Here is a 14,843-nt window from a genome sequence, read left to right on the forward strand (position 1 = left end):
AAGTGTGTTACGCGTTTATTCGGTCTTATGAAACTTGACAGGTTGTGAAATACAGCAAAACGAAAGAAACCTAATACTAATTAAAGCGTGTATGGAAAAGATATGTAAATGTACTAGTGGAGCAATTGCTAACGACCCCAGAGGTTTATGTGACTTTGAATATACATAATTTAAGAAGGGAAGTTCAGCAATTCATACACGCCAACGAAATTTGAATTGCAGAAATAAAGTGTATGGGAACTTAACCACAGTGTCCCGTTCCATTTTTACCCAAAATCTGTTTTAAATATAGAAACATCCCTTTGAGATAATTCTGGTTATTTATATTCTTGTTAATATTTTTGAAACCATAACTGATATTGAACAAATTTTAAATACAAAATTTAATCGATTTTAACAGTCTATCGGTTTTTATACTATACTAACTTTCGGCTAATCAATTTTGTTCTACCTGTTATGAAATTCGAGTTACTGTGCATGTGCAATATAGATACGTATCCTATACTGCATGCCGAATGTCGGCTAGAACCCTCGACTAAAATTTGAAAAAATCATAACTCTTGATTGGATCAACGCATTTCCATTGTCAACATGGGAAACCGCGTGTCTTTCAGAGAAAAATTTTTCAAAAATATAAAAATACCGAAAGACTCTATTTTTTAATTCTTATGATTCTTAATTCGTAGTTTCCTTAATAATGAATATTTTGCATTGAAACTTGTTTTTCGTTGTAAATCTCATGAAACTCTAGAAAAACATATAGAATGTTTTTCTCTAAAGTAAAAATCCAATTTTTTTTTAAATGAAAGAACATTTTTTTTAAGAATTCGCAAATGGTGGGTGGGTGGTTTTGGTCGAAATCTAAAGCTGTCTATAAAAACTGTTTTTCACTTCGTCGGCCAAAATGAAACATATTTCGTTAAATAACATGTAGGAACAACTTCTATTATCTATGAGGAGAAAATTCTTAAAGAAAAGAAGAAAAATGGTTTGAAATCAATGATATTCGAAAAGTATTCATATCTCGACAAAAATAAATGACTACAACTTCCTATCTCATCGAGATGTGCAATTGTTCTTTAAAATATTTTCGTAAAGAATCTTTCTTGCATATGTTTGTATTTAGAAGGTGCATAGAAATGTTTACGAAACATAATTGCTTTCTATTGGTGTTGGTGTTCGAAGTTACTGTTCCCCACACAATTCTCAATAGTTCAATCTTGCTTTCGATTAAGGTAACTTTCAGTTCGGGCATCATCAATGTCGCAGACACGTAGTTTCAAAGCCACCGTCTTATTATTAGTGGAAGTCTCTAGTTGTGTATAATAGTGTAATTGGTAATTTCCAACAATTTTGTAATATAGAATCGATTGCTAAAATAAATACGCACAGGTTTCCTACACTATTCGTACGTAAATATTCAGCCACGTATAATTAATATGAATATCTCCAGTAGCACAGAAAAATTGAATTTTACCGTAATATTGGAAATATTCAAGCTTTTTGAACTGTTTTAACGATTTGAATCGCATCGAGATGGTTCAGTAGAACCGAATGCAACGAAAGAATATAAAGCACAAAAACTCCGATTATATACGAGCGACTTGGGAAAACCGAGAGGCTTAGAAGAAGTGAGATCTCTGTTTACATTCGAGATTCTCAAGGGAAAAGCGAGTTCTCAGTTTGCATCAGGGATTCTCGCAAGAAACGAAATCCTGACTTTATGTTCGGGTCTGGTTTCGTATCGTGTTTCAGGATATCTCGCATGTTCTGGTATATACGTATAGGTATATGTTTCATATATATGTATAATATTTGTTAGTGGAACGAATATAGTGATCTCACAAAAACTGCACCATGCCAAGTCGGTAGGCATTCTTGACTGTAAGGTGCCAGCAACTTACTAATTAAATAAACAGTAGGTGGAAAGAGGATATGCTAAGTGATTAAGTAAAAAGTAGGTAGATAAAGAAAAAAGAAGAAAAAAGAAAGATGAACAGTTTGCCCTAGTTTCGTTTTGAGAAACAGAGAGGGTCTCTTGAGGTTCCTCCTTGGTTATTAAATTTGAACCGTGTACAACCTAAAGGAGCTCCATTAACCCTGGAATACAACACCTAGACATGAACTCGGTAATACTTTATCGGGAAACTATGTACATCAGCCATGAAAATAACGAAAAGTAGTCTTGACACGTGCCAGTGAATAACATAACAGCTTCGAACAAGTTGAGACCATGCTGGACGATTAAAGTAGCAGCTCTTAAATAGCTAAAGCAAAAATTATTAGAGAATGGAAAATCCCACTATAGTATACCAGAGTTAAAGTAGAGTCGAAATGTTGTACGCTTTCGTATGTATATTTAAATGCATGTATTTTCACGTCCTTTCTACCTTAACATTTATTATATATATTGTAATCCCGATAATTTGGCATACTCGGGATTTCGGTAATGCAGGATTATCAAATATACCGAATTATTGAACTAACCCAAGATGGCAATTTAAAAAAACGATCACAGTTAATATAATAATTCAATCGATTAACAACAATAAAATAAAACATAGAATACAGAAATTATAAATAATAAATTATATTAATTTTCTGCGACTATTTAGTGGTCTAATTTCACCATCATCCATAATCACGTAACAGTGTTCGGTAATAAAGCAATTACATCTTTCATCATCTAATCAATTAATTGAAACATTATTTGAAATTAATTTCAATTTTAGATGTTAAAGAAATATTTTAACTGAAATGAACATTTGATTTTACTTAAAATCAATTATGAATTGAAATTAAATTTAATTGCCATACAAAAGTGAGGATCAATTGCCAATTTAATTAAAGTGTGCCCGACAATGTTACGTAAATGCCACGTGAACGAATGGCGTTTGTGGAGAATCTAACCCGTGATGATTGCTAAATGTCGTTTAAAAAACACGATTATAGCTGAGTTTTGTGTGTCGGATTATCTGAATTTTATTGTATAACTTTACATGTCGCTAAACCGAAAACGAATATTGTAGTGTTTATACAAGGTGTTAAGAAGAAAGGGTTCAGACTAGGGGTGTGCAGGATTCCCGAAAATATTCGGGATTCTCGAGTTTATGCGGGATCCCGAGTTGATTCCAGATTCCCGAGAATACACGAGATCCCGCAAAAATCCGGGATTCCCGAGAATATACAGGATCTCGAAAGTGTTCGGGATTCCCGACAATGTACGGGATATAGAATAATATCTGGGATTTCCGTAAGTGTTGTTATTCTTGAAAATTTCAGCAATCCGAATGTACGGTATTTCGAAATTCCCGGGAATCCCGAACATTTACGGGATCTCGAAATTCTCGGGAATTCCGAATGGTTTCGGGATCCAGGAAATTCATGGGAATCTCGGATGTATTCGGGATTCTGAAATTCTCGGGATTCCCTCCCGATCTCAGGAGGAATTCCCGTCCCGACCGGAATCCCGCACACCCCTACTTCAGACCCTTCAGGGCGGATAGTGCTCGTGAAATAAAGGGAAAAAATTCTAATAAACCCTTACTATTTTTGGAGTATTAATAGAACATCAACAGAAGGAATAGTAAGGTCCGTCGTTTTTATATAAAAAAATTTGCAATCAAAGGCGAGTAAATAGTGAAACTGATAATAATACCATTTATAATACCGAAAATAATTGTTTATATCCATGTCTAGTAGGATTTTCTTCCTCCATTTGACCAGTACTATTTGCTCTGAAAGTTCTAAATCTTTCTTTTAACATGTATTACTATTTATCGTTACCGACTACAACCAAAACACAAGTGTTACTATAACTCATTCATTTCGATTAATACGAACGGATCGCTACATTTGTTCCACCAATTACTTACGCAGTTCTAACCTATACCGTACCAAAAGCTTTCGCTATCGCCATATGCTCGATGGTGGATACCACTGGAATGGAGAAAAGCGTCGTTCCCATCGCCGATACCGTTTCCACAAAATCATACGTGTGATTTTTGTGAGTAATCGAGAAGGGTGGTGGGCCAAACGGTGGCAACCCTTCGCCCATCGTTCCTGAAAATCGTTACCAATTCTCTTCTATCGCTTCTGTTCTCGACGATTGACGATTGACATCCGCAACAAAAATGTCAACAAATTGATTTCGCGGCAGATGTAGAGTTCGATTAGTGATCTCACCAGTTAACCTGAAAGGTTCTTGTCCGTTCGCGTAAAAAATATACGCTATAGTTGTCCCTACGATGACCACTAAAGCGTTACGCGCCAGAGTCACCGCCCACGCAATCTTTTGTTGCCACGTGCCAGTTCGTCGTCCAGGTAAATTCTTGGGAATATTTTAATAGAAACATTAGATATTTGGAAGTATATCGCGTTCTTTTTATCCTTTCAACAACGGCAGCCGTAAAACTAGAAACTATTTAAAATGTCGGCTAAGTTAAACAGTCGGCAGAGTGGACTCGCGGGCGGTTGAGAATTATAACACCTGGCAAAAAGTTTTCCGCCAAACGCAATAGTACGAAATTGTACGAAAGTACTGTAATTGTTTAAACGCAAAGTGCTGTAATATAAACATAAAACGAATGGGAATGTTAGCTCGGTCTAATATAAAGTAAAAACGAAAATTATAATTTCAACTTTGTTTGATATCAAAGAGAAAATAATGAAAGAGCACAATGGTACTTGGAAAAAGTATTTGTCCATATTGCAATCAACATTATTATTTTTAATATTTTCATTAGATAATATTTTGTGACGTTTACATGTTATACGTTACACGTGCGGGCATTGAATTTATTAATTTGTCACACTCTGGCAACGGAATTTCTTTTCATGATTTTGTTGTCCCTTGTGGTTGTTTTTATGAATAAAATCCTTCTATATTGTTCATAAATTTTCAATTGGATTAAGATTTAAATAGTTTTGTACTGCCTCGCTATGGTGGGAACTTGTGTTGTCATGTTGGAACATAAAATCTTCGTAATCCTCGGACCATTTCTTTAAACTAGAAACCAGAAAGTGCTCCAAAAGATGAATGTATTTCAGAATTTGTATTTTAGATAAAAATGCAAAATTTTCTTGCACCTTTAACTGACATATAACCAACCCCTCTCTGCTTAAAAGGTATCTCTGCTTAAAAGGAGGATGCTCAAAAACCTTTTTGGACTTGCTTGAAAACGAAAAATTTATGCAAGACCGATTACAGAGTCACCCACAGAGCAAAAAACTTTATCATTTTTTCCTAAAGTGATGAGAAAGTTCGTCAAAAATGGGTGGAAACTTGTTAAACTGATAATGGTCGTGCTCACCTATGTATGTATATCTTATGGATTATCGTCATTTTTTTCAGATATTGAATCATATTCGAAGTAATTAGTGAGGAAACTAGCAGGAACATCAACTGAAGACTGAAATCCAGTATATACGGGGTGTTTCATTTAAATCGGAGTAGTTTAACATCTCATGAGGGGATGAAACTATCGGAAAAATGTTTTCACGAAAGTTATTTGGTTCGAAGGGGCAAATTGTATGGAGTAAATAATTTTGTTGTAAATGAAGTGGTGGGGGAGATTTAAAAAATAAATTAATTTTTTTTAATGGCAACTTATATAATTTTTATCCATAATAATGTAGCATTTGTTTAGACAAATTCATGAACCTACATACGTGGTCATTTATTGTAACATGAAGCCTTATATTGGATGTTGCATTTAGTAAATATAACGCAACATGCCAGTCAATCGAATAAAAATCTTTTTTCCCTTTTTCAAAATGTTCCATCTTTATTCGACTGATTGCCGAATTGCGTTAAATGTAATGACTACAAACTCCAATTTAAGGCATTATAGTACAATAAATGACCACGCATCGACTATTACCTTAAATTTTCGTCGATTTTTGTTTGAATTTGATGCATTCTCGATTGTTTGTCCTTGCTACGAACAAATACCTTTTTACAGTACATTAAATATTTCCTCTTCCAATAATAAACAAAACTTAAAATTATTTTGTTTGTTTATACTTTGTATCGAAACAATTGTAACTTTACACAATTTCTTATTACTGCGTTTGGACGAAAACCTTTTGCCAGTGGTTATACTATCGCTATACTTAAAACTTTTATTTGTAATTATTTATTAACGTAATCAGTAAATATTTACGATCAAACAATACAGATATCGGCGACATTCGAAAAACACAGGGTGTGTACTTCTTACGTAAGCCGTTGTTGAAGGAATATAATTATATATATTTTCGAAAACCGAGTAAACGACCGCGATTAGGAGAGATCGGGGATGAAAGTAATAAATTGTAGCGTTCACTGTCGTTTTGTTTCGTAATTTTAAATTCTGAAAAATTTTAAAAATAATCATTCACTAAAGAATATCGCTTAGGAAACGACGTTCTAAATGAGAATACCTCTTTAAGGTAGAATCGATATTACGCGCGAATCCACTGACTGAACGCAGAACAGCGGCGATAGACAGCAGTTGAGGATAGTTTAACTCTTTGCACTCGAGGGGACACTCAATCGCCATTAGTTTTTATGCGGTAACTCAAGTGGCGATTGAGAGGCGACAAATTGTTTTACATTAGATTTCATTGAATCCCAAAGCGTTGATAGCAAACATGTATATCTTTTGCAAATTAACTTTTACCTAACACCTGCCAATACTATTTTTCGGTTTAGATCATATACAATCAGTGTAAACACTCTTATTGCGCATGTTTATAAACGCATAATTTGGTATAGCGCAAAGTATATCTCCCCGATCAGTTGATAATGCGTTAATATTAAAACTTTTCTTTCTCTTTCTTTTTCTGGGTCGATAAATTTTGCTGTTGTTGGTATCCTTATTATGTAAGGCCTTTAAAATATTTCCACTAAATCATGTTAACAAAATTACAAAATTACCGAAATTAATAATCGTTTATATTGGATGATTGCATAAGTTCGTGCCCGATTTAAAAATGAAGTTCAATGTGTAAAATTTCAAAGAATATGATTTTATTAATCGATTATGTAGTCGCCATTCTTTTTTACGATCTAATTTTGCACGTGATATTATAACCTATTCAGTGCGTAAACCAAACCAAACAAAAACAATGGAGTTGTCATAGCAACGTCTATGACAATCGGGTACGAACTTATGCGATCATCCAATATTACACATCAATTCGTTAGGTTCATTGAACACGAAACATTAAGGGCGGTATACTTTTATTTTCGGCCAAAGAGTTTTCAAAATATTTCTACCAAATCATATCGCAAAAATTTCATAATGATATATTTATTATTGAATAATAGAAGTTAATATTATAATACGTTACGTTAGTTTGCGTGGAAAGTGATTTTATGTCAGCTGTGTGGAATTCGACAAATAATCGTAAAATCTTTTAGAGTTGCTACTTTACCGCTGGTGAAAATGTCGTCGAGTGTAAAGTGTTAATCATTTCGCAATGGTATCTCTACGAATACTTTGGTATCTTTGAAACGTGATTCGAGTAGCATTCCAGTAGTCCCCGTAGCCCGATTCGATCGATATTTTAATCGTAATTGCGCGATCGATGAGATAATACAATACCTTGAGTGCAACCAAGACAACAACCGTTCCGATGCTCAACACCGTGTCTTGATATCTGATCTTATCGAGATTCTTGAACACTTTCTGCAAGGCATCTACAAGATCTTCGCTTCTGACGGGAATACCCAACAAAGGGTTGAACTGCGAGGCGGCAATGTTGATCGATGCGGCCGCCGTAAAGCCAACAATTACCGGCAGCGAAATGAAATTTAATAAGAAACCTGAAATCCACGGTTCACGTCGGATTCGTTTCATCGCTCCAGAAGATAGATCATCTAAATAAATCTCCATCGATCCGATCCACTTACCCAGGTGAAGCACCCCGAGAGCCGCGATGATGCAGCCTTTCAAAAAGGCGAGTAACACGGCTATATCGGGACCGTAATTTGCCACCAATGGCTGTACCATTGTTGCCATGATAGCTGTAGGCCCGATGGTAATGTTCTCGCACGAACCAAGGATAATGTAGATGAACGACGCCATGAAGGATGCGTACAGTCCATACTGACGATAAAGAAAACAAAATTCCGCGTGAGGCTAAAACGTTCAACTTACTATGGATAGTAATAATAAATTTTATTATTATAAAAGGGTAATAATTACTTGTCGTGTATTTGATCCAAGTGATTTGTTTTACAAAATGCGATTCACTCGGACCGCGGTTATTTTGTTCATGTCAGTGAGAAAAAATACATGTAATAATATTTTTCCAATCATAGAGATGTTTCTATTATGCTGTAATTATTTACAAAACTATAGTAGTAGTTCTTACTAAATATAACGAAACTAACTATTTATAATAAATGTATATACCTTAGAAATAGGCTATTACAAGTCGAATAGGCTAGTACGAGTCGAATATCGCCCAATTTATCAATAATGTTTCTACGAGAAACACGTGGACATTAGTGAATCGAAATTGACGCGGGAAACATTTCCAGAAATATATTTGTTTCCGATCTCTGTGGCTAGAACGTAAAATTTGATTAGCCGTAATAAAGGAGATCAAGAAATCGAGATCTCGAGGAGATCTATTACTTGAGGCGGTATGTCTACCTAGAAACTTTGAGAAAAACGATTTTTTTATTTTGACATTTTCTTAACGTACAACATTCCAAAAATATCCTATAAAAATTTCCAGGTAATCCGAGAAAAATTGACGAAGCTCAAATGTTAATCAATAAGTTATCCATTTATTATGGATTGGCAATTCGACGTAATTATAAATCCATAGAAAAAATAAAAACTGCAATTTGGGCCACGTATTGTCACTATAATTCAACAGATGAACATCTGCATCATAATAAATGCGCGACTGGATCAGACTCGTGTGATTGGCACCGTACTTCTGCAAGTGATACACAGGAGTCCTTTAAACACAGTTATAAGTCTCTCCCTAAAGTTGTCTTGTACGCTACCAAACCTATCTATGAAGATCTCAGCACTTAAAATTTATTAGAGAATGCGTCTGCAGGTTTACACAAAAAAATAATGGAAGTTGCTACCAGTTAATGTGAAAAATCAGTTAAAAAATAATACCATCTGGATATATTACGGTAGAATTAACGATCTACATTGCGACCGGCACTTTTTAATGACAGCACATTTGCCTTATCAATGATGTTACAAGCTGTGAGGGCATACAGTTGACCAAACGTCCATTTATACAGAGCGAAGGAAGACGAACTCCGAATTCAGAAAGTGGATTACTGCACACAACAGGCAACTCGCGAGGCGAGACAACGTCGTAAACAGAAGCAAATCGGCATTTTGGAAGCTACAACTGCTGCAGAAGAACTATTATATGAATCTGGAATATATGACTTACTCTAAGTTGAATAAACTAACTTTTTATTTAGCTGTAAAATATATCTAAAACTTTAAACTCGTTTTCCTCAGATTTGCATTTTCAAAACGAGTGACCACTATATGTCGGAAACTACTAGATCGATTTAGTTCAAACTTTTTAGGCTTATTTTTGAGATCAAAATCTAGTCTTAATCGGGAGCTTTTCTTTTTTTTTGCCAAGCTTTTATTTCACAGACATGTTAACAGAGATAAAAAATTCCAGACAATAGATTTTAGAAATAAGAAACCAATAACCGGTATACAGGTAGGCTTCCAACAGATAAACTGTCAATACAAGACAAGTATTAATTAATTTTTAACAATCAATTAATTTGTGCTCTCTAAAAGTATCAAGAAATCATTATTACTTGGCAGTCAGGAAATGTTAGTTCATTGCAAATGGATAATCTGATAAAATTTGCTATCTTTTATTACACGCTTTTAACAAAAGAAAAGGAAAACGTGATAAGCACGTTATAAGTTCGAAACAATGTTGATAAAACTTATCAGCAATAAAATGGTAGATGTTACGTAGACGTAACTCTGAAAAATATTAACCTCGAGTTTAGTTATACAGTTAATCTGTTTTTGTATTTAGATTTTAAGAAAAGTAACGAAGAAATGAATTTTCCTCTAGCAAATACGAAAAATCCCATTCGTTCAAAATTGTCACATTTTCTCAATGACGTCTTTTTTTTTAGCAAAAGTAAATATTATGAGAATAATTTGTTCTATTCCACTATACATATTATTTCCACTAACATGTCTGTAAACTTCAGTTTGGGAGACATTAATCTAAGAGTATGCCCCTTCAGAAAACAATTATTATTTGATTAAGAAAACAATCTATGACAGACATATCAGTTATCTCATTAACTACTGGTTACAAAATGTTCTTTAACTCGTGTACTAATACCATCTCGTTACATCCAAGCTTACTTTGTTATAATTGCATCAACCATTAATTTCATTGATGTCAATTTCTGTGTTATTTTGTAAATATATTTCAAGATTATCTGTAAATGGTATATACTCATTCTCTGTATCAATTTTAGCAATATGGTTCATAAAAGTTATCGAAGGGTAAATGTCTAGGAAAGACCATTGGGGAGTTCATTCGTTGCGACTACAATGGGAGTTGAAAAAGAATGAGTGGTCTTAACAATTTGATTTCTGGCAGATAAATAACTTTTCGATAACGAAAGAATTTTCTCTGGGGAAAGTCAGGTGGCAAATATAGTATCAATCTCCAGATTCGTATGGAGTGTGGAAGAGCAATATCAAAGACTTAGGATACTTTTCTATTGTGAACGAAACTCTAGTAGATTATAAATTTGTAACTGTTTTTGTTACTTAATATAATACTTATTTAGTATAAAGAACGAACGTACTGTAAATAATATATGTATAATATAAATAATACACAGTAAATTGTAGCTATAATTCGTCTAAATTCACTCTAATTTAGTATTAGGTTGTCCCGAAAGTTTCTTTCGCGAGTTGCACTCAATTATTTTATGTGGTCGTGTTTATATAAATAGACAATCTAATTTCACAGATATTCATGTTGTAACAGTAATGGAGCAAAATGAATCGTGCACAATTCAGTAATATAACATCAAACATAAACTATTATGCATGTATTACTTATTAATAAAGCGAAAGAAACTTTGGGACAACCTAATAATTAGTCTAAAATCACTAAAAAAGTTTTCATAGACAACGTTTCATGGAAACCCATTTTGACTGACTTTTTATGCCACCGATGTATTTACATTGTCAGAGACTCATATTAATATTTGACACTATAGTACTTTATTCACTATTGCAATGCACATCTGATCAGCATTAAATTGTAATATTGGTTGTTGTGTAATATGTGAGAACGGATCTTCTGTTTAACAAAAGTGCAAATTTTATTTATTTCACATATCGAATTCACGTATAATAAACAATTTACTAGGCAATATATTATTCCTGTGTCGTGTTGATATTTGGACACTCGATACATTTCCATATTCCTTATAATTCTTCACCTTAATAGACGGTTACGACTGTTTATTACAAAATATCTGTTATTGTTTGAAAGTCGACGTGGTCATTCATAATTTGTACTATGGTGAGAAAACGCAAAAACTCATCCTTTGATGTGCGACAATTATCGTGGAAAAGGAAAATTTGATCGAGAAATTAATAAAATTTGTAATTTAATTGAGAGTACTGTGATGGATATTGTACAGAGATATAATTTCAAAGATGGGATAAATGAATTGCTCAAAAAGGGAACCTAACAAATTTGTTGACTGAAATAAACGTAATATTGCCAGAAAAAAAAGTCATGGATTACCTGGCCTTGCGTTAAGTTCTGAATTATTTGAAGAGTCAAATTCTGTGTGAAATGAATTGAAAAAATTACCAAACGTACTTTAAGACATACTTAAACTACTCTGACAGTTAAAAAGAAATTAGAAAAATTTGTCTTTGAAAATATAAATCACGAAGACTTAATATTTAACCTTGTAACGCGGTTTCTTTAGTCGGATCATTTTTCTCAGGCGTGCATGGAACGGTATAAGCTTCTGTAACGGCAGCGCAATTATTATACAATATAGTACGCGGTACAGTTCCTGTCGATCCGCAGGTATAAATCCATACTGCTGAGTAACCATTGTTACTCTTGAGCTTACCTCAGGACTTAATCCAGCGACGATACCGTAAGCGATACCCTGGGGAATGGCAGTCAGGCCGACCGTGAAACCTGCCAGAGCGTCTTGAGGCAGCCATGCGAGTTTATAGGTGGTCGCCCACGAAAAAACTGGTACCTTCCGTTTTGCGTACGTACACAAAGTGTCTCCGGTGCACCAAGTCACTTGAATCACAAAAAAGCGCAGGCAATTTCGTTATTTCTCGAAACGAACTCGCGAGCATCTTGTCTGACCAGCGTAGCAAAAAATGAAGGAAAATGAGTTGCAATAAGAACAACTGAACCCAAGAGGAAAGGTAACCACTTTGCATTTACAGTGGAAATTAGTGAAAGGAACAATTAACTTGTATTTTGTTTTTACATTTCGTTGAAACCGATACTTTTTTTATTCAAATTATCCCTGCTTATGTGTTACTTTCACTTTGAGGGCTAAGGTAACCGTAGAATTTTGAAAAAATCAATTTTTTTTCTTTTTTAAATGATATCTTTAAAATCAGGTACGATAGATTTTATAACGTGGAAAAATGTTTAAGTGTTTATTACATAAATAAAGTAGTCACTCCATAACGTGCCTTTAGTATCTGCAATGCCTCAGTCATCGAATGAATGGAAAATAGTGAGTTTTTCCTGCCATTTCGGAAGTTGTGTGTAAAACGTGCAAATTTGTCATTTGCAAATTTGTCAAACTTACATTTTTAATTGCCTGTTTATTGACAAAGGTCATATAATTAATTGTCGAAATATTTTTGTGATGCGTTTATTAGGAATCGATGTAAATGAAATGGTAAAACTTTGTGCCTTCATGAACCTTCCATAACCAATTTATCACTCATTTTACGATGAAACTCTTCGCATGATTTCTGACGCAACAGAAGTTGTTTGTAAAAAAAATGACAAATCGCAAAAAGTCTTGATAACAGGACCACCGGAGAGATATGCTCTACAAGATGCGACAGGTTAATTCCGATTGGTCAAACCATCTCGGTGTAATCGGCGAACATACCTTAAAAAAAAAATATACATGTCGAATTGAATAAACTACTCCTTTTCGAAGTCGGTTAAAAAAGCAGAGAGACAGTAGCGCGAAAAGTAAAGTCTAATTGTAAGTCTGTTGAAAACGAATGCTTCAATTGCACTGTGTGATGGAATGTGGGGGAAACATGATTTTTCGTCGATACGTGGATTTGTGCTGCTTATCGAATGGTGTACCAGGAAAGTGACAGATATTTTCATAAAATCGAGGAACCGTCTCGTACAAATAGCAATGAAAGTTTCAATACTGCAGTCTTGTCGTCGATCTCCAAATTAATTTCCAGTGGCAAACGTTCACTTGATATTGCCGCAAATATCGTTATATGTGTGACCAATGATGGGTTGTCAAGCATACTGCAGATTCTGGAAGCATTTGGCATAGCGAAGGGGTCAAATTGCTGCAATTGTTGCGCTAACGCTGACGCGAGCCGCGTCTAGTTTTCGGAGCGATCGCTGACTGATATTGCAAAAAAAGTTCTGAGTATGTTAATGGGAAAGGTCGGCTGTGTAGTGAATGCGTTGCAAACTAGAGATAAATCAAACATTTCTATCATAAACTCTTATGTAAAACTTTAAACGCGTTTTTCTTGTAAACATGTTTTCCAAAATGGCCAAAGGCATAACTTCAACAGACTTTGATCGATTTACTTGAAATTTCAACTGTAGCTTTAAAATGACATCGTCTACAGAAAAATGTTGAGATTGTATGTTTTGTTGTAAACTGTTTAAGTTATAAACAATTTTTCATGAAATTTTTTTATCGAACGTCCATAACATTGACAAAATTCGTTCAAAAATTCCCTACGTCCTAAAATTGTCTCGAATATTATTATTTAATTTGGAATATATTAGACATTATATAATAGATATTAATGTTCCATGGAAACAGTTATCACGAAACTTTTATTAGAAAATGTTTTAAGAAGAAATTTAACCACATGCCTGTATTACAACATACCTTTACTTGACAATCTAAATCTAATACATACGGAATATAATAAGGAAACAAGACTTTCAAGACCAATCAAAAGTTTCAAAGTGTACCTACATTGTACGTAGAAGTGCCTGAGAACTTTCTTCTTGCGATACTGAGCGTATCTGTTTCCGTTGCACAAGAATTTCTATTTTTATTTCACATAAAGTTTATTCAAAATAGACCTTTTATTTTGGAGGACTTTAATTTTCAAGACCTTTTATTTATCCGTTTTCATCGGAACTTCTTAATGCGAGAACTTTTCTTATAAAAGTTCCGTTTCAACTGTTTTAAAGGTACCTATTGAAAAAGTTTCATAACAGTTCTGGTAAAAACAATTATCTCGATAGCTTGTACCAAACTCGTAGAAATCGAGTGGAACGTAACACATGCTCCTTGGAGAAGAATTATATACAGTGACTCTCATTAATATTCGGATACAATCTGTCACACAAAACCCCGTACGTTATTGCTTTCCATATAAACTTTTAATGAGCTCGGGAATCAATTCTCTTTTAACAAGTTAAAACACGTACTGTGGATGGAAGCAACGTACAATGTATTTATTTATTTTTTTACATAGTTAATAATGTAGAGAGCAATATCTAATTTGAAGTATCAGTGAAATAATCATATTTGTTTGATCTAGAAAATCTGTCGAATTTCCCACTATTGTTGTATTGTCGATATTAAAAAC

General features: G+C 34.0%; 1 protein-coding gene across 1 annotated transcript in view; it reads right to left on the minus strand.

The window, feature by feature from the left end:
* LOC128878456 (sodium-independent sulfate anion transporter-like) overlaps nucleotides 1–14,843 on the minus strand; it is a 30,056-nt gene that overhangs the window by 13,089 nt on the left and 2,124 nt on the right. Inside the window, exons 2-6 of the mRNA XM_054126673.1 lie at nucleotides 12,125–12,306; nucleotides 7,898–8,093; nucleotides 7,590–7,810; nucleotides 4,186–4,330; nucleotides 3,898–4,062 (exon numbers count right to left, since the gene is read on the minus strand). Of these exons, the coding sequence (XP_053982648.1) occupies nucleotides 3,898–4,062; nucleotides 4,186–4,330; nucleotides 7,590–7,810; nucleotides 7,898–8,093; nucleotides 12,125–12,306 (909 nt within the window). The remainder of the gene's footprint in view (nucleotides 1–3,897; nucleotides 4,063–4,185; nucleotides 4,331–7,589; nucleotides 7,811–7,897; nucleotides 8,094–12,124; nucleotides 12,307–14,843) is intronic.

The sequence above is a fragment of the Hylaeus volcanicus genome, chromosome 6 (assembly GCF_026283585.1).
Source record: "Hylaeus volcanicus isolate JK05 chromosome 6, UHH_iyHylVolc1.0_haploid, whole genome shotgun sequence".
Taxonomy (NCBI): domain Eukaryota; kingdom Metazoa; phylum Arthropoda; class Insecta; order Hymenoptera; family Colletidae; genus Hylaeus; species Hylaeus volcanicus.